Genomic DNA, 27,653 nt, shown 5'->3' on the forward strand with positions numbered 1-27,653 from the left:
GGCAGATAAGGAGATGGTTGGGATATATAGATCCTGGTTTGGTTGGTTTATATGTAAGAGACATGCTTCTTGCTAAGTAAGCCCTTTGCTAGCTCTAAGAATTGATCGGCCTGGGAGGGAATCTCTCTCCAGGACTGTAAGGCTCCCAAATGCCCAAACATCAGGAATACAGAAAATAAGAAAACATACTTAATGCAACTGGGCTTGTGGTAAATAGATGCCAAAGAGACACAGACAGAATCTAAGAAAACACAGAACTCATATATACAATAGAATCATACTCATCAATAAAAAGGAGTTAGCTATCGATAGGTGCAACATCTTGGCTGGAACTTAAGGGCATTGTGCTTGATGAAAAAAAAGCCAATATCAAAAGTCACACCTTGTGTGGTTCTACTCGACATCTTCAAAATGACCAAACTATAGTGACAGGGAGCAGGTGAGTAGCTGCCAGGGGACAGGGACATGGATGGGTTGAATAGGTGTGGCTATTAAGGGGTAGCAGATGGGGCTCATCTGAGGTTATGGAACTGACTGTGGTGGTGGTTCCAGGAATCTGTACGTGAGGTCAGCATGCCCCACACAGCACACACAGACACATGTGAGCATATGTACAAGCTGATGAAAATGGAGTATGGTGTGTAGCCTAGTTAACAGTATTATACAGAATCAGTTTCCTAGTTTTGATATTGTATCACAGTATATGTCACTGGGGGGAAGCAGGGAGAAAGGTTCAAGACTGAACGTACTACTTTTGCAACTTCCTGTGAGTTTATAATCATAAGAGATTAAAACTTAATCATAATTTAAAAATTAAAAAATATAAGTAAAGATATAAGAGTCAATACCAATCCCAGACCAACCTAAGAGTCTTATTTTTGTTCTATGTTTCATTTTCTTGTACAAATACCTTTTTCTCCCAATTTTCAGACTTGCAGAGCCGCTCTGGCCTCAGCCTTTCCATCCCCACAAAGGCGTCTTGGGTGTGGGGGCTGGGGCTCCTGCTCCCAGGCACAGCCATCACCGGGGAGCTGAAGACTGTCAAGACTGTTGCCATGTGCACAGCCTCCCCTCTGGATGGCCTTGTCAGGGTGTTCTTGCAGGCCCCACGATTTCGCGGTGGACGCAGGGACAACCCGTGCGCATGCGCAGTGCTCTGACTGGGCTGGGTGGGCGTTACCTGTGTGACATCTACTTGGACAAGGAGAGTAAACAGAAAATAGCTTCATTTTTGTCTCTCATTGTCACTTTAAATATGCTCAGTGGAGCTAGATCTTCCCTGATCCCGCAGTAAAATTTATTTAAAGATCATGATTTTTTTTTTTTTTTGATCACTTCTACCTACTACAAATGGTTTCAACTCAGTAATAAAAATTTCCAGTCTTTATGGCTGAGTGAAAATTAAGACTCCTTCTTCTGCTTCAATCTGTTTGCAGTTTATGGTAAATTGCTTTTTCCAAAAATGAGTGCAACTATATTTTTGGTCCCACTTGGTCTTCCAGACACTTGCCACTTTTCCCATCAGGAAGTGGAGACAGTTTCCCCTTTCCACTGAAGCTGGGTGGGCCTTATAAATTGCGAGTACAGTGGAAATGATGCTATGTGTTTCTGAGGCTAGGTGTGAAAAGTGATATAGCTTCCAACTGGATCTTTCTTGGGACTTTTTCCTAGAACCTTGAGCTGCAGTGTAAGATGTCTAAGGCTACCACGCTCTTAAGAAGTCCAAATTAGCCCACACAGAAAGACACATGGAGAACCCAAGGATTACATTAAATAAGAGAGATGTCCCACCAGATCCCAGTGGCTTTTGGAACTCTGCACAATTTTTCAGGTTCAGCTATCATGAAAAATTTGAGCCCAAACTGTCCAGCCAGATTGTTCCAGGATTCCTGACCCAGGGTAATCATGAAAGATAATAAATTATTGCTGTCGTTTGAAACCATTAAACTGGACAGACTGGATATTCAAACAGACAATGATAGATCATATATAACAACAGAATTCTGATCTACAAACTTTGTAGCAACCAACTAGTTTCCAATCAGGAAACCAAACTACAACCTTGGCAGTGATCACCCTACAACATTTAGGCTTTGGACAATGACTGCTAGCTCCTCCACGCCCCCACCCCTCGCCTCTGTTCTGTGTTCAGGACCAACCAGAGAAAAGCCAAATTCGATCCCCAAACCAGCCATATAATATGCAATGCTTCTTTATGCCAATAACCTCCAGTGTATTTCTTTCTTTTTTTTTTAATTAATTTTTTATTTTTTATAAACATATATTTTTATCCCCAGGGGTACAGGTCTGTGAATCACCAGGTTTACACACTTCACGGCACTCACCAAAGCACATACCCTCCCCAATGTCCATAATCCCACCCCCTTCTCCCAAACCCCCTCCCCCCAGCAACCCTCAGTTTGTTTTGTGAGATTAAGAGTCACTTATGGTTTGTCTCCCTCCCAATCCCATCTTGTTTCATTTATTCTTCTCCTACCCACTTAAGCCCCCATGTTGCATCACCACTTCCTCATATCAGGGAGATCATATGATAGTTGTCTTTCTCTGCTTGACTTATTTCGCTAAGCATGATACGCTCTAGTTCCATCCATGTTGTCGCAAATGGCAAGATTTCATTTCTTTTGATGGCTGCATAGTATTCCATTGTGTATATATACCACATCTTCTTGATCCATTCATCTGTTGATGGACATCTAGGTTCTTTCCATAGTTTGGCTATTGTGGACATTGCTGCTATAAACATTCGGGTGCACGTGCCCCTTTGGATCACTACGTTTGTATCCTTAGGGTAAATACCCAATAGTGCAATTGCTGGGTCATAGGGCAGTTCTATTTTCAACATTTTGAGGAACCTCCATGCTGTTCTCCAGAGTGGCTGTGCGAAAGGAATCCATCAAAATCCTTGAGGAGAACACAGGCAGCAACCTCTTCGACCTCAGCCGCAGCAATATCTTCCTAGGAACAACGCCAAAGGCAAGGGAAGCAAGGGCAAAAATGAACTATTGGGATTTCATCAAGATCAAAAGCTTTTGCACAGCAAAGGAAACAGTTAACAAAATCAAAAGACAACTGACAGACTGGGAGAAGATATTTCCAGTGTATTTCTGAAGCCTTCCTTTTTTCTCTCTAAAGTTTTCCTGCTCCCCTGCTCCCCTGCCTGCCTTTGAGCTCTGCGAAACGCAAGTGATGGTGGCTGTAATACCAGTAATTTGAAACAACCTAAGGATAACAAGACAATTACATAAGTGGCCTGTAGAATTTACAAAATACTGCTGAAGTACACTTCGTGTTCAATATATATTTGATTGAAAAAGCAGGTTAAGATGACGAAAAATATTCACATAAAGGATATAAGCTTAAATACAGCTACGTCTGAATAGAGTGATTCCAGGCATTTTTTACACCTGATTGCAGACGGCGGAGACACGTATCTGGTTTTGTGCGTTTGGCTCCAGCCTGCACCACCCGCACGTCACCTGCTGAGACCCCGGGTTCACCAGCCCGGGTCTCCAGCCTCCGGGAGGGACTGCGAGCGCGCCCCCCGGCCTCCGCGGGGGCTTCTGGGAGTTGTGGTCCAGCCGGTAGGCCCCGCGTCCTTTAGCGCGGGGGCACCAGCCGCGCGCGGGCCTTCTGGGTCTGCAGCGCGGGTAGGCTGGGTTGGTTCCGGAACGCAGCACATGTAGGTCTCGTGGCGGCCTCGGTGCCCAAGACCTCCAGACGGACGCCCAGAGAGGTGAGTCCCCCCGTTTTACGGGTTGAGGGCGGCGGGAATAGCGGTGAGTCCCCGGGTCGTGTGAAGGGGAACCAGGGAAAACCGAACGTTCGGGGCTCGCGGTGTCTGGAGGGAGACATAGGGGGCTTCTGGGTTCCACTGAGATGCGGCGGATGACTGTGTGTTCCCAAGTTGGTGAGCTGTAATGCATCCTTGGGTTCGGTGGGGGGGGGGGGGGCGGCAGAAACCGGGAGCCCTTGGATAAATCTCTCCAGGCATTTTGGTTTTGGGGGAAGCTGGGACATGGCAACCCCAGGCTGGTGGGGGAGAGGACAGTGAGGTAGGGTACGGCGGCGTGGGGAGGGTCGGGGGTGGAGACTGTCTAGGTCTACCTGTTCTAGGGTGTTTGTGGGAGTGGCTAGATCTGTGCCTTCTGGGGTTTGAGAGATGAGGGAGGAATTAGTAGTAAGTGGTTGCTCCTGGATGTGGTATGTGGTGGGGAACTTGAGTCTTCTGAGTGAGGCTGTGTTCTGGCATCCCTGGATTTGGAAATGCAGCTTGGACATTGAGGAAAGGCGGCAGAGTCTTGTTTCCCCGCTTTTGTTGTAGATGTTCCTATGAGACCACCTTCACCTCTGACTCAGAGGGCTTTTCCAAAAGTGAGTCAAGAGATGGGTTATTAGAAGGATGGGCAGGTTGTTCTGGACACCAGGCTAAGCCAGACCCTCCATGGATTGCCAGAGAACTGCCCCCACTTTGCATCTAAGAAGTCCTAGAGCTCAAAGAGGTCAGTAGCTTCTTAGAACTCCCAGGTGCCATGGAGTTAAATGACCTTCCCCTGGAGCCTTGGCTCTGGGGATGGCAAAGTCAGGAGTGTCCCATCTGGTAATCACCTGCATAGATATCTGCAAAAGAGAATTATCCATGCTCTTGGCCAGAAGGGCTATAGAGGTGTTGTTTTCACTTCGTTGTCTCAGTGGAAGCTATAGGCCCAGATGTTAAAGGCGGAGTGCCCCAGTTGTGAATTTGGTATCCCAGGTGACCCCTGAGTCACAGCCTGTCTGTATCTCCCCAAAGCCCCTCTGGGTGCAGAGATTGCAGGATACCTGTGTTCTATGTTCTTCATGGTCTTGCAGGTGATGTTGGTTCTTGACGCTTTTTTTTTTTAAGTTTTTATTTTAATTCCACATAACATACTGTGTTATATTAATTTCACGTGTACAATATAGTGACCCAACATCTCCATACATCATCCTGCACTCTTTAGGACAAATGCAGTCATTAATGGGCATCATCGATTTAAACCATCCCCCTAACCTTCTTCCCTCTGGTAACCATCAGTTTCTACTCTATAATTGAGTTGGTTTCTTGATTTCTCGCTCTCTTTTTGTTTTCCCTTTGCTTGTTTGTTTTGTTTCTTATGTCTACATATGAGTGAAAGCATATGGTATTTCTTTTTCTCTGACTGATTTTATTTTATTTTACTTAGCATTATACTCAGTAGTTCTATCCATGTCATTGCTAGTGGCAAGATTTCATTCTTTTTAATGGCTGAATAATATTCCATTGTGTGTGTGTGATACTGCCTCTTCTTTATCCATTCCTCAAATGATGGACACTTGGGCTGTTCATATCTAGCCTATTGTAAATAGTGCTGCTATAAACATCAGAGAGCATGTATCTGTTTGAATTAGTATTCTTGTGTTCTTTGCATAAATACCCAGTAATGCGAATGCTGGATCATAAGGTAGTTCTATTTTTATCTTTTTGAGAAACCTCCCTGCTGTTTTCCATAGTGGCGACATCAGGTTGCATTCCTACCAACAGAGCAAGAGGATTCTTTTTTCTCCATATTCTCACCACACCTGTTGTTGTGTTGTTTTAGCCATTCTGACAGGTGTGAGGTGTTCTCTCATTGTACTGTTCATTTGTATTTCCCTGATGATGAGTGATATTGAGCATCTTTTCATGTGTCTGTTGACCATCTGTATGTTTTCTTTAGAGAAATAGCTGTTTATGTCTTCTGCCCATTTGTTAATTGGATTATTTGTGTTTGGGGTGTTGAGTTTTATTTAGTTCTTTATAGATTTCTCGGATACTAGCCCTTTATTGGATTTGTTATTTACAAATGTCTTCTCCCATTCTGTAGGTGCCTTTTAGTTTTCTTTGTTTCCTGTGCTGTGCAGAAGCTTCTCATTTTGATATAGTCCCAACCGTTTAATTTTACTTTGTTTCCCTTGCCTGAGGAGAAAGAAATTGCTATGGCCAATGACAAAGAAGTTACTTCCTGTGCTCTTTTCTAGGATTTTTATGGTTTCAGGTCTCCATTTAGGTCTTTAATACATTTTGAATTTATTTTTGTGTACAGTGTAAAAAAGTGGTCCAGTGTCATTCTTTTGCATGTTGCTGTCAGTTTTCCCAACACCATTTGTTGAAGAGATCATCCTTTTCCCATTGGATAGTCTTTCCTGCTTCATCAAAGATTAATTGACCATATAATTGTGGGTTTATTTCTGGATTTTCTATTGATGCTTTTATTTTCCTTTTAGGTGAGGTTGGATCTGCACAGGCTGGCTATGAGGATTTATGGCATGTGACTCAATTCCCATTTCTCCCAGCTCCCTATTCTGCCTTCTTTGGACTCTGCTGGCCCAAAGTGATCTGTAAAAAGAGGAGAAAATGGCCCTCAAGTTCCTGGCAGCAAGACACCCAGCGAGTGGGATGTAACCTCTTTCGTGCAGTAATCCCCGTCCCTAGTCAGGTGACGTGTGTTTGTTCACTGCCTTGCAGAGCCCATCAGGACTCTAAGACAAACATGAAACACAGCACAACTTTAAGATACTCCAGAGGAAAGCCCACTCTCCCTCCTCCGTGCACTCACCCTACCCCATGACCACATCAGAACTGTGGCACACCTTAACCTTCCATTAATTTAGGTCACAATTTAGGTCACAAATGGTCCAGTATCTTTTCAAGCCCCATTGTCTACTTTGGACACTGAGAAGTGCTGTCCTTCCTTGAGGGCTTTGTAGGCCTTGTTAAGGTTTTGGGTTTTTACTGCACTGGATTTTAAAATTTAAATGGCACCAAATTTACAGAAGAACTGCAATAATAGTACAAAGAACACCAGTATTGCCTTTACTCATATTCATCAATTGCCAGGGTTTTTTTGGCCACAGTTACTTTATCATTGCATCTCTATGTATTTATCATTTTCTGAATCATTTGAGGGTAAGTTGTAGACATCATGTCTTTCACCTCTAATTACTTTGGCACACATCTTCTATATGCAAGAACAGCCCCTTAAATGACCATAGTATAATTTAGAAAATTTAACACTGATTCAGTACTATTGTCTGATCTCCAACCCATAATTAAAATTTGCCAGTTCTCTTAATTACTTTCTTTACGGCTTTTTTCCCCAGTTACCTTCCTTTAGTCTTCTTTATTTTTTATTTATTTTTTTTTTTTAAAGATTTTTTTTTTTTAAATTTGACAGACAGAGATCACAAGTAGGCAGAGAGACAGGCAGAGAGAGAGAGGGAAGCAGGCTCCCCACTGAGCAGAGAGCCTGATGCGGGGCTCTGAGCAGAGAGCCTGATGCGGGGCTCTGAGCAGAGAGCCTGATGCAGGGTTTGATCCCAGGACCCTGAGACCATGACCTGAGCCGAAGGCAGTGGCTTCACCCACTGAGCCACCCAGGCACCCTCTTTAGTCTTCTTTAATCTGGAACACTTTCTTTAATGTTTCTCTGCCTTTTTTTTTTTTTTGACTCTTTAATTTCATTTTATTTTTTCAGTGTCCCAACATTAATTTTTTATGCACCACACCCAGTGTTCCACGCAATACATGCCCTCAATACCCACGATCAGGCTCACCCATCCCCCCATCTCCCTCCCTTCCAAAATCCTGTTTGTTTCTCAGAGTCCACAGTCTCCCATGGTTCATCTCCCCTTCCTATTTCCCCCATTCACTCTTCCTTTCCTTCTCCTAATGTCCTCTGTGTTACTCCTTATGCTTCGCAAGAAAGTGAAACCATATGATAACTGACTTTCTCTGCTTGACTTATTTCATGCAGCATAATCTCTAGTCTCGCCCATGTTGATACAAAAGTTGGGTATTCATCCTTTTTGGTGGGAGGCATAATATTCCATTGTATATATGGACCACATCTTCTTTATCCATTCGTCCGTTAAAGGGCATCTTGGCTCTTTCCACAGTTTGGCGACTGTGGCCATTACTGCTGTTCTTGATCTTGGTTTATGATGGGTGCGGGCTCAGCTATTCTGTAGAATGTTCCTCAATTAAGATTTATCTGATCGTTCTTCTTGATCAGATTTAGGTTTTACACTTTTTGCAGGAATGATGCAGAAGTGATGTGTCCTCAGTGTGTCATTATCAGATAACATATAATATTGATTTGTTTCATTACAAGTGATACTAACTTTTTTTTTTTTTAAAGATTTTATTTATTTATTTGACAGAGAAATCACAAGTAGGCAGAGAGGCAGGCAGAGAGAGAGAGGAGGAAGCAGGCTCCCTGCTGAGCAGAGAGCCCGATGTGGGACTCGATCCCAGGACCCCGAGATCATGACCTGAGCCGAAGGCAGCGGCTTAACCACTGAGCCACCCAGGCGCCCCAGAAGTGATACTAACTTTGATGACTTAACTAAATTAATGTAGGGTTGGCAGCAGTCAGTTAAGTGTTTGACTTTTGATTTTGGCTCAGGTCATGGTCTCAGTGTCCTGGGATTGAGCCTGCATCGGGCTCCATGTTCCGTGCAGATTCTCCTTGGGAATCTCTTTCTCTCCCTCTCTCTCTGCCCCTCTTTCCACTTGCACTCTCTTTCTCTCAAAATAAAATAAAATAAAATCTTAAAAAAAATCAATGTAGGGCCTGCCAGGTTTCTCCACTGTGGAATATTTGGGGTTAGGAACAGAAGAGACAGACCTCTTAAGCCAGCTGTCACTGTCATGTGGAAGGTATATGGAAGCCTATGAGGACAGTGAAAAGATTACCAGGGCTACCAGGGTTGACGGGAAGTGGTGGGTAGGAAGAGTGCAGAGGATTTTTAGGGCAGTGAAAATACTCTGCATGATACCATAATAGTGGGTACATATCATTATACATTTGTCCAGACCCAGAGAATATACAAAATCAGGAGTGAACATGATATAAATTGTGGACTTTGGCTGATTATGATGTGCCCATGGAGGTTCCTCAGTTATACTGCATGTACCTACAGGGGACGTTGAGAATGAAAGAGGCCATGCATGTGTGGAGGCGGGGCTTGTATGGAAAATCTTTGTAGTTTCCCCTCAATTTTGCTGTGAACCTTGAACTGCTTAAAATAAAGTCTTAAAAAACCTACATAACATCACATTTACCATCTTACCCATCTTTAAATGAACAGTATGGTAGGGTTAACTATATGAACATTGTTGTGTAGCTAATCTCTAGAACTTTTTAATCTTTCAACACTGAAACTCTGTACCCATTGAACAGTAACTCCCCATTCTCCCCCACTCCCCACTCAGTCCTTCACTTCTTTAATCACGGTTTCCCTTAAGTCTGCGAGGATGGCTGTATTGGCCCTTTTGAAGTCTTTTTCTGATGGAACTGACACCTGGTCATTGTCACAGGCAGTTTCTATTTCCTGCTTTTGCAGGGTGTGGGTCATACTTTCCTGTGAACCTGCATGCCTCATCGTTTGTGGTGAAACTGGACATTCTAGATAATATATTGTAGCAACTCTGGGTACTGGTGTTGTCCCTCAGCCCAGCTAAGCCTCATTATTTGCTTGCTCATCTGCAACATGCTCAGACCTATGAGGTCATAGATTTACTTTGTTTCTCAACAAAAAACTACTTTCTAACTTACAAAATGACATATTAAGAGTTCTGGTAGGGGCATCTGGGTGGCTCAGTCAGTTAAGTGGCTGCCTTCAGCTCAGGTCATGATCCCAGGGTCATGGGATCGAGTCCCACATCGGGCTCCCTGCTCAGCAGAGAGCCTACTTCTCCCTCTCCCTCTGCCTGCTGCTCTGCCTACTTGTGCTCTCTATCTCTCCGTCAAATAAATAAATAAAATCTTTTGAAAATAAAATAGAGTTGTGGTAAATTTTTCCTCATGCTGAGGAGTCTAGTTCTTTAATTTAAATTCCAGCTTCTACTGAGAGAGCTGGTTGGCTGACTCTCTTGCAAGGCTGCTTTTATGTGCATAGAAAGAACTAGGGGTGCCTGGGTGGCTCAGTTGGTTAAGCGGATGCCTTCAGCTCAAATCATGATCTCAGAGTCCTGGGATCGAGTCCCACATTGGACTTCCTGCTTGGCGAGGAGTCTGCTTTTTCCTCTGCCTGCCATTCCCCTGCTTGTGCTCTTTCTCTCTGTCAAATAAATAAGCAAAATCTTTAAAAAAAAAAAAGAAAAGAAAAGAAAAAGAAAAATTCTTGGAAAGGAAAAGCTACTTGAACAAAAAGGAGTTTAGGAAAGTGGTACTTCAGGCAGCAAATTTACAATAGTGAAATCTTTATAATAACCATAACTGATTAGGAAATTAATAAATGAAGGAGAAAAGATTCTATTCACAAAAGCAGCAAAAATATCAAACTCATTTCCTTGAACCTAAGGGGGAAAAAACATGCAAGATCTTTAAGAAGAATGCAATAAACTCCCTGAAGGACAAGAAAATTACCCATTTGTTTTTTAGATTTTAAGAGGTGATTTAAAGTTACAGCTGTATTTAGAACAATGATAAGTTTTTTTAAAAAAGAATATTATGGAAAAATAAATGTTCCAGAAGTCACTGGAAAATGTATATATAAAACACACACACACATACAAACTTTAATTAGTGTCAAGAATATCTCATCTATAATATATGTAAACATTTAATAAACTCTTGGATTCATCACTCTTTGTGTGTTTTGGATTTTAGATCTGGATTTCTTTTTTTTTAGTGGGCCAGAAGTACAAAGGAACAGTAGAAAAATTATGATAGCCTTTGAGATAGTAATAGTAATACAATCTAGTATGTAAATCAAGAAATGGTAGGCTGTCAGGGATCTTTGGCCCTTTAAGAGCATTTACTTTTTAAAAGGCTTTATAACCTTTATTATAAATGTTAATGAGGGTAAGGTAATTAAGGAAATTTTGGAAAACTACAAAAGACAGAAATAAAGAAGTTGGGGTGCCTGGATAGCTCAGTCCATTGAATGTCTGTCTTCGGCTCAAGTCACCACCTGAGGGTCCTGGGATCCAGCCCTACATCAGACTTCCTGCTCAGCGGGGAGTCTCTCCCTCTGCTATTCCCCCTGCTTGTGCTCTCTGGCTTCCTCTCTGTGTGTCAAATAAATAAAATCTTAAAAAATAAAGAACTCCTAATTCCAAAAATTTTTAATAAAAGAATAGGATATAGAAACTGAAAGACCTCCCATTTCTCCCCAACGGTAACCATTATAAACAACTTGATATCTCTTTCCAGACCTTTTGCATTTACTTGTAACCCACATGTATGTATGTATCTGTTGTTGTTTTTTTTTAATCTGCAGTCTGCATTTTTTTCTCCGAACATTGTAACATGAACCTCTTTCTAATGTAATCTATAACATTATCTTCTCTTTAAAGAATTTTTAAGACTCTCTGTTATTGTGTAACTTTGCTAACTAGAGTTTTTTAGAATCACTGTAATTTTATAAATTTGTACAAAGATTTTAAGTGAATGTGCATTGCATACAACAAATTATACAAATCATAAGGTAAAGTGTGGAATTTTTATATAATTGCACATTGAAGAAACCACCACCCAAATAAATATAGAATATTTCTGTCACCTTACAAAGTTCCCTTTGTGCCCCGCCCCAGTCAGTTTTTCCATAGGGAACCACTATCTCTGATTAGCTTTGCCTGTTCTAGAAGTTTGTACTCATTTCTTCACTTAGCATAACATCCGTGAGACTTGTCCAACTGAATGTTAACATTCAGTTATTTCATTTCTTAGTGTGTAGTCTGTATTTGTTTAAAAATATTTTGCTTATTAAACATAGTGCCTGTTAAAAGTAATAGATATTGCTGAGTAGAAAAGTTAAACATTTGATAAACAGTTGTAAACATACAACTGAGTAGAAAGTTAAACATGAAATTAATTAGCCAATGTCTAGTTTCCCATCCAATGAACTGATGATCATTTACTTCTATGTATAAAAGTCATATTTTAACCAACTGAGCCACCCAGGCGTCCCTATGTATAAAAGTCATACTTAAAAAAAAAAACTTAACAAAAATGCATCTCTACAGACTGGCTACTTTCTTTGTGAAGTTCTATTAAATTTACCTTTGTCAGTATATACAGAGGTGCCTCATTCTTTAGCAGATGCACAGTATTGTATGGTCAGGTGTGAATGTACTTTCCGATGGTTGAAAGCTCTTCATGGCACCTGGGTGGCTCATTGGGTTGGGCCTCTGCCTTTGGCTCGCATGATCTCAGAGTCCTGGGATGGAGCCCCGAGTCAGGCTCTCTGCTCAGTGGGGAGTCTGCTCCCTCCTCTCTCTCTGCCTACTTGTGATCTCTCTCTCTGTCAAATAAATAAATAATTTTTTAAAAGATTTTTTATTTATTCATTAGACAGACAGAGATCACAAGGAAGCAGAGACTCAGACAGAGAGGGAAGGGGAAGCAGGCTCCCCGCTGAGCAGAGAGCCTGATGTGGGGTTTGATCCCATGACGTTGGGATCATGACCTGAGCTGAAGACAGAGGCTTTATTTTTTTTTTTTTTTAAAGATTTTATTTATTTATTTGGCAGAGAGAGATCACAAGTAGGCAGAGAGGCAGGCAGAGAGAGAGAGGAGGAAGCAGGCTCCCTGCAGAGCAGAGAGCCCGATGCGGGACTCGATCCCAGGACCCTGAGATCACGACCTGAGCCGAAGGCAGCGGCTTAACCCACTGAGCCACCCAGGCGCCCCAAGACAGAGGCTTTAACCCACTGACCCACCCAGGTGCCCCAATAAATAAAATCTTAAAAAAAAAAAAGAAAAGTCTTCACTGTTACAAATGTCTGCTACAGTAATTATCTCTGCACTCATATCTTCATGCTTTTGTGCAGGTCTTACACATAGAGTTGGAATTGTGGGGCCGAAGGTGTCTTGTACATTTAAAACTTTTTTGTAGTAAATGGAACTTTTTGTATTGAGGATTAGTTCACACATGATAAGCTGCACATATTTAAAGTGTTAATTTGATATATTTTGTGGTGTTTTTATACACTTGTGAAAAATATCATCTCAATCAAGATAAGGTTTCTATCACCCCAGAAGTTTCCTCATTCACTTTTGAAATCCCTACTTTCTGACCCTCAGGTTGGTGTATGGAAAATTTCTGTCCCTCCACAATTTTGCCGTGAACGTAGAGCTGCTCAATTTGATGGATAAAATGAAATTGTTCCCCCCAAGAAGACTGTACCTGTGTATGTTCCAACAGCATATGAGATCATTTTCTCATAGGCCCTAGTGATACAATTTTTGGATTTTAGAACATTTAAAGAGAAATTCAAGAATTCCCAGATTTACCTTTGGAGAATTGCCAATTTATAATCCCAAGGTGAGAGGTTCAGGACACCTTCACAGAGGAGGCCGTATTTGCTGCCCTGTGACTTGATCAGCCTGTGAAGCTATAGTCTTGGAGAGGTTAGAACTGGTACCCCTGGTAAATGGGGCCATGCCTTGTACACAGTAGGTGCTTAATAAATGTTTACCACTTTAAATGTGCTTTAGATAACTGTGCTCTTGCTTAGATAGAGTGTTCAAGCATGAAGTCTTGGCTGCTGGGACATCTCTCCTGCCTATAGGAACAAATGAGCTCCCCCACCCCACCCCAGGAATTCCATCTTGGGTGGTGATGATGACACTTCTGGAAACTTCTTCCAGATATTCCAGGTGGACTTTGGAGAGGCTGAAGAGAGATCCCCCAATAGAGACACTGGGGCTGAAGGGATTTCCCTCATAACAGAGAAGGCAAGATGTAGGAACAGGTAGATGCTGGAGTGATCTCAAATCTGAGGAGAAAGGTGAGAGATAAAGCACACATCAGGCACACATAGTAGGTATATGGTGCATTTTTGGAAGAAGAAAGAATCTGATTGGGGGGGGCATCTGTAAAAATAGAAAAAGAGGAAAAGACATGCCAAGGGAGGGCATGTCAGGTAAAGATAAACAAGGACAAGTGTCACCAGCTGAATGTAATGTGCTCCCTTCCACCATCTTGATAACTAAGATGCTGGTCTGCTTCGGGCAGCCAGGTCCATTTCACACTCCTTTCTTCTTCTCCAGTACTGCCTTCTGAGGGCTCTGCCTTTCCTCCAGAAGAGGAGGAAATGCCCAAATTACAGGGTGAGTTGGAGTCTGCCTTCTCTCCCTGGTGAAATATCACCCACACACCTCATTTTTAGGCTCGGGAAAGGAGGGCAATATAACACATATAGTGTGCTGGCCCTCAGCCAGACATGTATCACTCTACTTTCTGTTTCATTCTTGAATAATTGTCTGAGCATCACTTGTAGGGTGTAAAATGGTATATTATACTTTGGAAAGCAGTTTCAGAGTTTCTTATAAAATTAAACATACAATTACCATTGAACCATACATTCTACTGTAGGTTTGTTTTATCCAAAAGAAATGAGGTCCACACAAAAATCTGTACGTGAGTGTTTTTTGGCAAAAGATTTATTTATTTATTTATTCATTTATTTGAGAGCGAGATAGAGGGCACAAGTAGGCAGAACGGCAGGCAGAGGGAAAGGGAGAAGCAGGCTGTCCACTGAGCAGGGAGCTAGATGCAGGGCTTGATTCCAGGACACTGGGATTATGACATGATCTGAAGGCAGACACTTAACTGACTGAGCCACCCTGGTGCCCTAGTGTGACTGTTCACAGAAGCTTTATTCATAATAGCGCCAAACTAAACCCAAATGTCCATCAGCTGCTAAATGAATAAACAAAATATGTTAATCCATATAATTAAGACCTACTTAGTAATAAAAAAGGACAGACTATGAATGCATATAACGACATGAATGAATCTCAAAGACATTATGCTGAGAAGGATAAGCCAAACACAAAAGGGTACATGGTATGTGATACCATTTACCTGAACTTCTAGAAAGGTTAAAAATCTATAGAGACAGCAGACCACTGGTTGTGAGAGCAAGAAGCAGGGGCAGGAATGAACTGGGAGCAGCATAAGGGAGCTTTCTAGAGTGATAGAAATGGTTTATATCATGGTTCAATTACCCAGGGCTATTCTTTTGTCAAGAGTCATCAACTGGTATGCTGAAGATTCACATAATTCATTTTGTATAAATTTGTACCTAAACCATAAAAAAAATTGTAAACAGAAACAATAAAAGAACAACTCCCCTCTCAAAAAAAAAAAAATAGGGGCACCTGGGTGGTTCAGTCATTAAGCATCTGCCTTCGGCTCAGGTCATGATCCCAGGGTCCTGGGATTGAGCCCTGTATCAGGCTCCCTGCTCAGCGGGAGTCTGAGTGAATCTCAAGCTTATTCTCCCAATTCTTACAATGTGGTGTGGACAGCACCTTTGGAATTGTGTAGCTTTGCATGTACTCTGACTAAATTTGAGTCTTCCCATCAAAGAAATTTTAAGGGCTGGAGAGCTTTAAATGTATCTCATATATTTTTTCCATCTTCTACATAATATAATGCAAGCAGGTACATGGATGTTTGCCCAAATCACGACCCTAGAAACTGCCAGGACTTCTCATAGTTGTCAGGATTCATGCGTACGTGTCAGCTGCATTCCTCCGTAGGAATGAGTATCTCTGTGGGTGACTATGTCTGTCGTTTTAGCAGGTGACATTCAAGGATGTGGCTGTGGACTTTACCCAAGAGTAGTGGGAGCATCTGGACCCTTTCCAGAGACACCTGTACAGAGAAGTGATGTTGGAAAACTACGGGAATCTCATCTCCTTGGGTGAGAACAGCATCTTCCCAAATCCTTCTGCTCTCTCAGCAGTTCAATGCAAGGGATTAAATCCTGAGGGGACTAGCATTTAGGGTCATATTCCAGATCCCTTATGGCAGAGGGTATCAGATTTGAGAGTTCAGAAAAATACCTGATTGTTAGAAATGCGAGTTCCTGTCTAGAATAAAGACAACTAAATGCAATGCTAAACAATGTCCAGGAATAGAGTGTCCAAAGGGACATAATTGAGACGATTGGCATTGTTTGCAAATTAGCTAGATTAAGTAATAATATTGTGTGAATGTTAAGTCTGATTTTGATGACCTTGCTGTTTTTACGGGAGAGAATGTCCTCGTTCTTAGGAAATACCTACTGAAGAATTGGGTCATAGCTAGCCATGGGGTCTGTAACTTTCCCTCACATGGTTTGGAAAAGAATTGTGTGTGTGGAGGGAGAGAGAATAATAAAGTAAATGGGCCGAATATTAACAACTGGTGAATATGAGTCAAGGTTCTATGGGCGTTCTTGGTGTTACTTTTGCTACGTTTCTATAAAATACGAGGTTATCCAAAAAACCTACAACCCTGGGTTCTATCACCAACATTGCATGGATCTGGGATGGGGTCTGCATTTTTGACAAGTTTCTTCAAACCATACTTGGGGCTCCACTTCCTGACCTCATCACTGCCTGTTCACCACACTGAGCATTATTACTGTTCTATATTGCAAATGGGTCTCTCTTTTTTATTTAATTTTTAAAAAAGATTTTATTTATTCATTTGACAGAGAGAGAGATTACAAGTAGGCAGAGAGGGAGGCAGAGAGAGAGGAGGAAGCAGGCCTCCCACTGAGCAGAGAGCCCAATGCAAGGCTCGACCCCAGGACCCTGAGATCATGACCTGAGCCGAAGGCAGAGGCTCCTAACCCACTGAGCCACCCAGGTACCCCACAAATGGGTCTCTTTACTGAAGTTCCCAAAAATTCCTGGAACTTCTCTTGTTTGAGAAATAAATACACATTTTTTATGAGTGTATAAGTAAATACAAAATGTGATATTGGTGTACAATAGATTTACTCACCTTTCTCAGTCAGAGGATCTTCACAGATACCAAGGCCTAGATCTGACTTGTGTTAGGGCAATCAGTCACACTGCACGCCCTAATCCACAAGTCTTTACCCTCAAGCAGGGCATATACAGTACAAACCAGAGATGATTTTCCATTTTGAACAAGAAGATGAAGTATGGGTGGAGGAAGAAATGCCAAGAAGCTCCTATTCAGGTGAGAACAAGCCAGCCAGGAGTAAATGCCATCAGTAGCCCACAAATCCATGAAGAGATGGGTAGCAGTTTTAAAAATACATATTATTTGGGATGCCTGTGTGGCTCAGTTGGTTAAAGCCTCTGCCTTCGGCTCAGGTCATGAATCCAGAATCCTGGGATTGAGCCCTGCATTGGGCTCTCTGCTCAGCAGAGAGCCTGCTTCCCCTTCTCTCTCTATGCCTGCCTCTCTGCCTACTTGCGATCTCTGTCTAATAAATAAATAAAATCTTTTTAAAAATACATATTATTTGACTTTTTATGCTTTCAATTGAAAATATGTAAATATTTTTTGATTGGAGACAAATACCTTTTTTTAAAAGATTATTTTTTATTTATTCAACAGATGGAGATAACAAGTAGGCAGAGAGGCAGGCAGAGAGAGGAGGGGAAGCAGCCTCCCTGCTGAGCAGAAAGCCAGATGCGGGGCTTGATCCCAGGACCCTAAGATCATGACCTGAGCTGAAGGCAGAGGCTTAACCCTCTGAGCCACCCAGGTGCTCCGAGACAAATACCTTTTTTATAAGAGCATTAGATGCTACATGCTTATGAATCAGCCTTACCATCTTATTTGTTCTTCATTAAAATTTTTGACAGGTGTTCACTCCATATTTGATGTGTGTGTGTGTGTGTGTGTGTGTGTGTGTGTGTGTGTGTGTTAAGCTCTATACCCAACACATGGCTTGAATTCATGACCCTGAGATCAAGAGTCGTGTATTCTCCCAACTCAGCTAACTAGGTGCCCCTGTTCATTTCATACTTGTAAAAGTTATATTTTTAACTTTTTGATAATTATGCTTTAACAGCACTAACACATTTGTAGTTCATGGAGTTTAATCCAGTGTTTTACTAACACTTAATTTCCTCACTAAGGAGAGGGCCTTCCATATGTTCCCTTTACCACTGAAACAAAAATGAAAAACCCAAGGTCAAGAGGACAAAAACCAACAGCCCAACATTTCTCTACTTTGCAGAGCTTTTTGGCCTTCCCAGCACTGCCCGAGAGTGTGTCCAGGTGCACCGTGCAGCCTTCAACAAAACCCCTGCTCACTTTTGTCATCTCATTTTTTGGTCCCAGGTGTCAAGGATGAGAATGATGGGATTCTCCCCTTGGCAAGTATCTCCAAGAGAAAAACCCTACCGTGTGGGGGTTTCTCAGTGTGGCCAAGACTTCAGACAGCTCAGAAACCACCTACTTCACCAGCAAACCCATACAGGAGAGAAGCCCTTGCCATACAATGGGTGTGGAATAGCCTTCAGTGTAAGGACAGTCGACCTTAACCTTCCCAGGTTCCTATCCAGAGAAAAGCCCTATCAGTGCATGGAGCATTCCAGAGTCTTCAACTCATGATCCACTCTGAGAAGGCACAGGAAGGACCACGTGGGAAAGAAACCTCACATATGTGAGGAATGTGGGAAGGACTTCAGCTGCAACTCTAACCTGTCCATCCACCCACGAGTCCACATGGGTGAGAAGCCCGGTATGTGTCAAGTGTGCAGGAAGGACTTAAGCTGTAGCTCCAACCTCTCGAGCCACCAGCGTGTCCACATGGGCGAGAAGCCCTTCAGGTGCCATGACTGCGGCAAGGACTCCATCTGCGGGGCAGCCCCACAGATCCACCAGAACGTCCGCACAGGAAGGAAGCCCCATGCTTGCGAGGTATGTGACTGGGGCTTGACTTCACGCTCTGCACTGGCGTGACACTGGCAGGACCATGCAGGAGACAAAGCCTACGTGTGTGACACATGTGCCCAAGGTTTCAGCCAGATCAACCCAGCGCATCCATACTGGGGAGAGACCATTCCGGTGTGAGGCCTGTGGGAAGCAGTTTGGCCAGAGCAAGGACCTGGGCATCCACCAGAGGGTCCACACCGGAGAGCGGCTCTATAGGTGTGGGGCTTGTGGGAGGGGCTTCAGGCACCGCTTATCCCTCAAGAGACACCAGGGGGTGCACACAGGGGAGAGGCCCTATCCCTGTGCCGTGTGTGGGAAAGTGTTCAGTCAGAGAGTCCACCTGAGACGCACCAGAAGGTACCCTGTAGGGAGAAGCTTTCGGGACTAGACGTGGGCCAAGCAGGTGCCTTCCAGAGCTGGGGGGGAGTATCAGGCTGTGTCTGCTGAGATGCAGGGCCTGGGTCAGGCTTAACAGTATAGGGCACTTATTTCTGTTTGTGTGGGAAAGACATCATAAGTGTGCAGCTAAGTAGATTTTCATGAAGCGAACACACCCATGTTGGAGCTCCTGGCTAGAGAAACAGAACATTTCCAGCTTTTCTTGGAGAATGTCTGCGTGCTCCCTTCGGCTTGCCACTCTACAAAGGAAATCACTCTCCTGATTTCCAAAACAATATATTAGTTTTGTAAGTTCTAGAATATCATGTAAGTGGATGTAAGCATGTTGCATGTTACATGTTACATGTAAGCATGTACACATGTTGTCTTTTATGCAGGACCTCATTCACTCAGTGTTTGCAGGAATCACCCATGTCCTTGTATGTACACCAGAGATCACTCATTTAGCATTCCATACAACACAACTCAACACAACTGCCTTTTGTCCGTTTGCTTGCTGAGGGACATTTACATTTGGATTGTTTCCAGGTTTCAGCTGTTGCTGTGAACATCTGGGTACACACATATTTTGTGTCGACATACTTTAATTCCTTTTGGGCATAAACCTAGGAGGAGAATTGATGGGTATTCTAAGACTTTTTTAAAAACTGAGTTTATTAAAGTCCTAAAACACATGATGAAATTTTACTATATGTCAATATACAGAAAATAATTATGCAATTTAACAATATTATACGTTGGATTTTTACATGTACCTGGAAATTTTCAAACAAATATAGAAATAGAACAGTGTAAGCAAATTCCTGTCCCATCATCTAGCTACTCATGATGAATTGTCTCCTTTATTCTACCCTCCTCCCTTACATTCACAATCCTGGAGTATTTTATTTTACTTATTATTTTTTAAGATTTTATTTATTTATTTGAGAGAGAGACAGTGAGAGAGAACATGAGCGAGGAGAAGGTCAGAGGGAGAAGCAGACTCCCCATGGAGCTGGGAGCCCAATGTGGGACTCGATCCCGGGACTCCAGGATCATGACCTGAGCCGAAGGCAGTCGTCCAACCAACTGAGCCACCCAGGCACCCAATCCTGGAGTATTTTAAAGCAAATCCTAGACTATGATATTGTTTCATCGCTAAATACTCTAGTATATATCTTCAAAAAATAAATATTCATTTAAAACTTTTTTTCAAGGAATCACCCTTTGCTTTAAACTTTCTTTTTAAGATTTATTTATTTATTTGGCAGACAGAGATCACAAGTAGGCAGAGAGGCAGGCAAAGAGAAAGGGGGAAGCAGGCTCCCCCCTGAGCAGAGAGCCCGACGTGGGGCTCGACCTGAGAACCCTGAGATCATGACCTGAGCTGAAGGCAAGAGGCTTTCACCCACTGAACCATCCAGGTGCCCCTAAACTTTTTTTTTTGTAATTGAGGTAAAGTTCAGGTAACATAAACTTTACTATTTTAACCTTTCCAAGAGCACAGCTGAGTAGTTTTGAGTAAATTTACAAGGTTGTCTAACCACCACCATTATCTCCTTCCAGGGCCTTTTCACCAGGCCAAAAAGAAAGCCCCTTCCTATTAGGCAGTCACTCCCCATTCTTCCCTCTTGCCTACCTCTGGCAACCACTAACTTGCTTTCTGTCCCTGTGAACTTTTCTGGACATTTGACATAAATGGAATCATGCAGCATATGGCCTTTTATGGCTTCTTTCACTTCCCATAATATTTCCGCGGTTTATCCATGTTATACCAGGTGTCACTGCTACATTGCTTCTTACAGCTGAACAATATTGTATTGTATGGATATAGCACGGATTTTATCCATTCTTCAGTTAATGGACATTTGAGTTGTTTCCAGTTCAGGGCTATTATGAAAAATGTTACCATGAACATTCATGTACAAGGTTTTCATTGAGTATATGCTTTTAATTCTCTTGGATATATATGGAGGAGTGGAATTGGTGGATCATATAGTCATTCCATCTTTCACTTTTCGAGGAGCTGCCAAATTGTTTCCCATAGTGGTTATACCATCTTACTTTGCCACTAGCAATGTATGGGGGTTCCAGTTTTTCCACATTTTCAACAGCAGTTGTCATTCCCTGTCCTCCCCCTGCCTTAAAAAAAAAATCCTAGTCCCATTGGTAGCTGTGAAGTGGTATCTTGTGGCTTTGATTTACGTTTCTGTAACTACTAATGATGTTGAGTTTCTTCTCCTGTGTTTATTGGCCATTTGTATATTTTCTTTAGAGAAATGTCTCTTCAAGTCCTTTGTCCATTTTATTTTTATTTTTTTTAAAGATTTTATTTATTTATTTGACAGATCACAAGTAGTCAGAGAGGCAGGTGGGGGAGGGCGATGGGGGAAGCAGGCTCCCCGCTGAGCAGAGAACCTGATGTGGGGCTCGATCCCAGGACCCTGGGATCATGACCTGAGCCAAGGGCAGAGGCTTTAACCCACTGAGCCACCCAGGTGCCCCTCTTTGTCCATGTTAAAACTGGATTATCTTTTTGTTGTTGAATTGTAAAAATTATTTATATGTTGCTGTCATTTGCAAATATGGTCTCCCATTCTGTGTGTTTTATTTTCACTCTCTTGGTGATGTCCTTTGATGCACAAGTTTTTAATTTTTTAAAATTTTATTTTATTTACAAGTTTTTAATTTTGATGAAGTCTAATTTATTTGCTTTTTTCTTGATATTTGTGCTTTTGATGTTCTATTTAAGAAATGGTTACATAATAGGGGCACCTGGGTGGCTCAGTGGGTTAAAGCCTCTGCGTTCAGCTCAGGTCATGATCCCAGGGTCCTGGGATCAAGCCCCGCATCGGGCTCTCTGCTCAGCAGGGAGTCTGCTTTCTCCTCTCTCTCTCTCTCTGCCTTCCTCTCTGCCTACTTGTGATTTCTGTCTGTCAATAAATAAATAAAATCTTAAAAAAAAAGAAATGGTTACGTAATAGAAAGTCACAACATTTTATACTTATATTTACTTTTAAGAGTTTCATAGTTTTAGCTCTTACATTTAAGTCCTTGGTCCATTTTTAATTAGTTCTGTATATGGTGTAAGGTGGGGTTCCAAATTCATCCCTTCACAAGTTGATACCCAGTTGTCTCAGTACCATTTGTTGAAAATGTTATTCTTTTCCCACTGAAGTCTTGCATACTTTTTGAAAATCGATTGACCTTAGATGTATGGGTTTATCTCTAGCTTCCCAGTTCAGTTTCACTGATACGTGTTTAGCCTTTGTCAGTACCATACTGGTTTGATTCTGCAGTATTGTAGTAAGTTTTGAACAAGAAATGTGAGTCTTGCAATTTTCTTCTTCTTTTTTTTTTTTAAGATTTTATTTATTTGTCAGAGAGAGGGAGAAAGAGCAAGCACAGGCAGACAGAATGGCAGGCAGAGGCAGAGGGAGAAGCAGGCTCCCTGCCGAGCAAGGAGCCCGATGTGGAGCTCAATCCCAGAATGCCAGGATCATGACCCGAGCCGAAGGCAGCTGCTTAACCAACCGAGCCACCCAGGCGTCCCTGCAATTTTCTTCTTTTTCAAGATAATTTTGGCCATTGTGAGTCATTTGTAATACCATATAAATTTTAGGATCAGCTTGTCTGTTTCTGGAAAAAAAAAAAGCCATTGGGATTTTGATAGGGATTGCATTGGATCTGCAGTGGCTTTGGGAAATATTGCCATCTTAACAACATTAAGGCTTAGAATTCATGAACACAGGGTGTCTTTCAATTCATCTAAGTCTTCTTTAATTTCTTTCAACAGTGTTTTATATTTTTCAGTATACAAGAATATTATTCTTATTAAAAAATATTTTATTTATTTATTTGACAGAGATCACAAGTAGGCAGAGAGGCAGGCAGAGAGAGAGAGGGGGAAGCAGGCTCCCTGCCGAGCAGAGGCCCAATGTGGGGCTTGATCCCAGGACCCTGGGACCATGACCTGAACCGAAGGCAGAAGGTTTAACCCACTGAGCCACCCAGGTGCCCCAAGAATCTTATTCTTGTTTTAAATTTCATTTTGGGATTGTTCATTACTAATATGTAGAAATACAACTGACTTTTGAACGTTGATTTTGTATCCTGGAACTTTACTGAGCTCGTTTATAATTTCTAATAATTTTTCGTGGATTGTTTAGAGTTTACTATATACAAGATCATATTATCTGTGAATAGAGGTAGTTTTGCTTTTTTTCTTTCCAATTTGGATGACTTTTACTTCTTTTTCTTGCCCACTTGCCTTGGCTAGAACTTCCAGTATAATGTTTAAGAGAAGTGGCAAGAGGAGACATCCTTGTCTTGTTCCTTGTCTTAGAGGAAAAAGCTTTTGCTATTAATTTTCACAGATGCCCTTTTCTCTTTGTTCTATTAATATATTTCATTCATGGATTTTCCCATGTTGAACCAGCCTTATGTTCCTGGGATACATCCCACTTGGTCATGGTGCATAAGTTTTTTGCATGCAGCTTAATTCAATTTGCTAGCATTTTATTGAGGATTCTTGGCATTTCTATTCATAAAGAATGTTGGTCTATAGTTTTCTGTGATGTATTTATCTGGTTTTGATATTGTCGTAATACTGGCCTTATAGAATTAATTTGGAAGTGTTCCCTTCTTTTTAATTTTTTTGGAAGAGTTTCAGAAGTATTGGTGATAATTCTTTAAATGTTTTGGTAGAATTCACCAGTGAAGCCATATGATTCTTTTATTTGTTAGAAGTTTTCTTAGTCAATTTGGGGTGCTATAGTAAAATAACCATAGATGTGGCCTAAACAACAAACATTTATTTTTCATAGTTCTGAAGCTGGGGAGTCCAAGGTCAAAGTGCCACCAGATTCAGCATCTGTTGAGGGCCTTCTTTCTGATTTGCAGACAGCTGCCTCCTTGCTGTATCTTCATATGGCAGAGGGAGAGGCACATAGAGAGCACACTCTCTGGTTTCTTCCATCAAGGGTACTAGTCCTGTTGTTGGAACTCTGCCCTCATGACTTCATCTAAGCCTCGTTATCTCTCAAAGGCTCCACCTTGAAATTCCTTCATGTGGGGGATTAGGACTTGAACATATGAATTTTGAGAGAGACAAAAACATTCATTCCATAGCAGAATGTACTGGCTTTCTGATTCAATTTCCTTATTTGCCATGAAAAGACTGTTACATACTCCTTTTGAATAGGTTATGGTAGTTTGTGTGTTTCTAGGAACTTGTCAGCTTCATCTGAGTCATCTGATTTGTTTATAAAATTGTTCATAATCTTCTCTTATAATTTTTTCATTTCTGAAAGTTTAATAGTAATGTCCCAACTTTCATTCCAGATACTAGTAACTTGAATCACCTATTTTTCTTAGTCTATCTAATGGTTTATCAGTTTTGTCAATCTTTTCAAGGAACCAATTTTTTATTTTATTGATTCTCTCTTGTTTTTCTATTTCTTGTTTTATGTATATCCTTTCTAATATTTATCATTTCTTTCCTTCTGCTTACTTTGTGTTTATTTGCTCTTCTTTTTCTAGTTTCTTAAGGTAGAAAGTCAAGTTATTGATTTGAGATCTTTCTTGTCTTTAATGTAGCCATTTATAGCTGTGAATTTCCCTCTGAGTACTGAATTAGCAGAAGCCTTGAAGTTTTGATGTGTTTATGTTTTCATTCATCTCAAAGTATTGTCTGAATTCTGTTGTGATTTTTTTTCATTGATCCACTGGTTGTTTCAAACTGTGTTTAATTTTCATGTAGTTGTGAGTAGTCAGATTTCCTTCTCTACTGATCTCTAATTTCATTCCATCTGGTCAGGGAAGATACGTTATATGGTTTCAGTGCTTATAAATTTACTGAGGAGTGTGTGTGTGTGTGTGTGTGTGTGTGTGTGTGTCTGTCTGTCTGTCTGTCTTAGCGTGTGGTCTGTCCTAAAGAATGTTCCATGACACTTGAGAATAATGTTTATTCTGATGTTAGGTGAAGTGTTTTACATATGTCTGTTAGTTCTAGTTGGTTTACAGTCTTGTTCAAGTCCTATGTGTCCTTGTTGATCTGTCTAGTTGTGTGTCTTTTAATAAATATGGGGCTTGAGGTCTTCAACTATTATTGTTGAATTGTCTGTTTCTTCATTCAATCCTATTGGTTTTTGCTTTGTATATTATATGGCTCTATTGTTAGCTGCATATATGTTTTTGATTGTTGTGTCTTCTGAAGACTGACACTTTAATTAATATATAATTCATTGTCTCTTTAACCTTTTCTCATTTAAAGTCTACTTTTCTATGCTATTATAGCCATCTCAGATCTCTTTGAGTTATCAACTGCCTAAATGTAATTTTCTACTGTTTCACTTTGAAACTATATGTGTCTTTGGGTCTAAAGTGAGTCTCTTGGTGTGGGTGCCTGGGTGGCTCAGATGGTTAAGCATCTGCCTTTGGCTTAGGTCATGATCTCTGAGTCCTATAGTTGAGCCCCGTATCAGGCTCCGTGCTCAGCAGGGAGTCTGCTTCTCCCTCTCCGTCTGCCTTTCCCCCAACTCGCCCTTGCTTGCTCTTTCTCTCTCTCAAGTGAATAAATAACATTTTTTTTAAAGATTTTATTTATTTATTTGACAGAGAGAAATCACAAGTAGATGGAGAGGCAGGCAGAGAGAGAGAGAGGAAAGCAGGCTCTCCGTTGAGCAGAGAGCCCGATGCGGGACTCGATCCCAGGACTCTGAGATCATGACCTGAGCCGAAGGCAGCGGCTTAACCCACTGAGCCACCCAGGCGCCCCAATAACATTTTTAAAAATAAATTAATAGGGATGCCTGGATGGCTTAGTAGACTAAAGCCTCTGCCTTTAGCCCAGATCATGGTCTTACAGTCCTGGGATCGAGCCCTGCATCAGGCTCTCTGCTCAGCAGGGAGCCTGCTTCCCCTCCTCTCACTCTGCCTGCTGCTCTGCCTACTTGTGATCTCTGTCTGTCAAATAAATAAATAAAATCTTTAAAAATAAATAAATAAAGTGAGTCTCTTTTAGATAGCATATAGTTAGATCATTTAAAAAATCCATCCTGCCAATATCTGCCTTTTCGTTGGAAAGTTTAATCCACTTACAATTAAATACTGGAATGCCTGGGTGGCTCAGTCAGTTGAGTGACCAACTGTTGATCTTGGCTCAGTTCAAAATTTCAGTCCTGAGTTCAGCCCCGCTTTGGGCTCTGCACTGGGCATGAAGCCTACTTAAGAAATAAATAAGGGCACCTGGGTGACTCAGTCAGTTAAGCTTTTACCTTCAGCTCAGGTCATGATCCCAGGGTCCTGTGATGGAGCCAAACATTGGACTTCCTGCTCAGCGGGGAGCCTGCTTCTCCTTCTGCCTTCCCCCCATGCTCATGCTTGCTCTCTCATGCTCTCTGTCTCTCAAATAAATTAAAAATATTTCAAAAATTAATTAATTGCTGGGGCACCTGGGTGCAGTGTGTTAAGCATCTGACTCTTGGTGTTGGCTCAGGTCATGCTCTCAGAGTCATGGGGTCAAGCCCTGGTTCAGGGTCTGTGCTCAGCATGGAGTCTACTTGAGATTTTCTCTCCTTCTCCCTCTGCCCCTCCAGCTTGTGCGCTCTCTCTCTCAAATAAATCTTTAAAAATAAATAAATAAAATAAATAAGTACTGATAAAGGATTTCTGCCATTTTGCTATTTGTTTTTTATGTTATACATATTTTGTTCTCAAGTTTATTACTGCCTTTTACTTTGATTTTTTTTTTGAGTGTACCATTCTGATTCCTTCTTTATTTCTTTCTCTATGTACTTTTAACTTATTTTCTTATTGGTTATAAGGAGGATTACAGCTGACATCTTTTTTTTAAGTTTTTATTTTAATTACAGTTAGTTAACATACAGTGTTATGTTAGTTTCAGATATATATGTAGTGATCCAACACTTCCATTCATTACCTAGTGCTCATCACAACAATTGTACTCCTTAATACCCATCACCTATTTGACCCTTACCCCTACCCCTCTCCCCTCTGGGAACCTACAGTTTGTTCTCTATAATTAAGAGTCTGTTTCTTGATTTCTCTCTCTCTCTCTTTTTCCCTCCCTCTCTCTTGTCCTTATGCTCATTTGAGTCTTAAATTCCACATATGAGTGAAATCATATGGTATTTGTTTTTCTTTGACTGACTTATTTCACTTAGCATTATACTCCATAGCTCCATCCATGTTGTTGCATATGGCAGGATTTCATTCTCTTTCGTGACTGAATAATAAACTATTGTATATATGCACCCCAACTTCTTTATCCATTCATCAATCAATGGACACTTGGGCTGCTTCTCTTGTAAATAATGCTGCTATAAACAAAGGGATACATGTGTCCCTTTGAATTAGTGTTTTTATATTCTTTGGGAAAATACCCAATAGTGTGGTTGCTGGGTCATAGGGTAGTTCTATATTTTTTTTTTAGGATTTTATTTATTCATTTGAGAGAGAGAAAGCATGAGTAGGGGGGAGGGGCAGAGGAAGAAGCAGACTCCTTCCAAGCAGGGAGACCTGATGAGGGGCTCAATCCCAGGACCCTGGGA

The 27,653-nt window shown here is 41.5% G+C and overlaps 1 protein-coding gene and 1 long non-coding RNA gene across 2 annotated transcripts in view; both read left to right on the top strand.

The window, feature by feature from the left end:
• LOC116579827 (zinc finger protein 383-like) overlaps positions 1 to 27,653 on the top strand; it is a 62,174-nt gene that overhangs the window by 23,978 nt on the left and 10,543 nt on the right. Inside the window, 1 exon segment of the mRNA XM_032325687.1 lies at positions 18,329 to 18,687. Coding sequence (XP_032181578.1) covers positions 18,329 to 18,687 — 359 coding nt within the window.
• On the top strand, positions 3,459 to 7,158 carry LOC116579829. Its single transcript, XR_004281433.1, has 3 exons — positions 3,459 to 3,754; positions 4,343 to 4,520; positions 6,283 to 7,158. It is a non-coding gene; the product is annotated as an uncharacterized LOC116579829 (long non-coding RNA).

This window comes from Mustela erminea, chromosome 19 (genome assembly GCF_009829155.1).
Source record: "Mustela erminea isolate mMusErm1 chromosome 19, mMusErm1.Pri, whole genome shotgun sequence".
Classification (NCBI taxonomy): domain Eukaryota; kingdom Metazoa; phylum Chordata; class Mammalia; order Carnivora; family Mustelidae; genus Mustela; species Mustela erminea.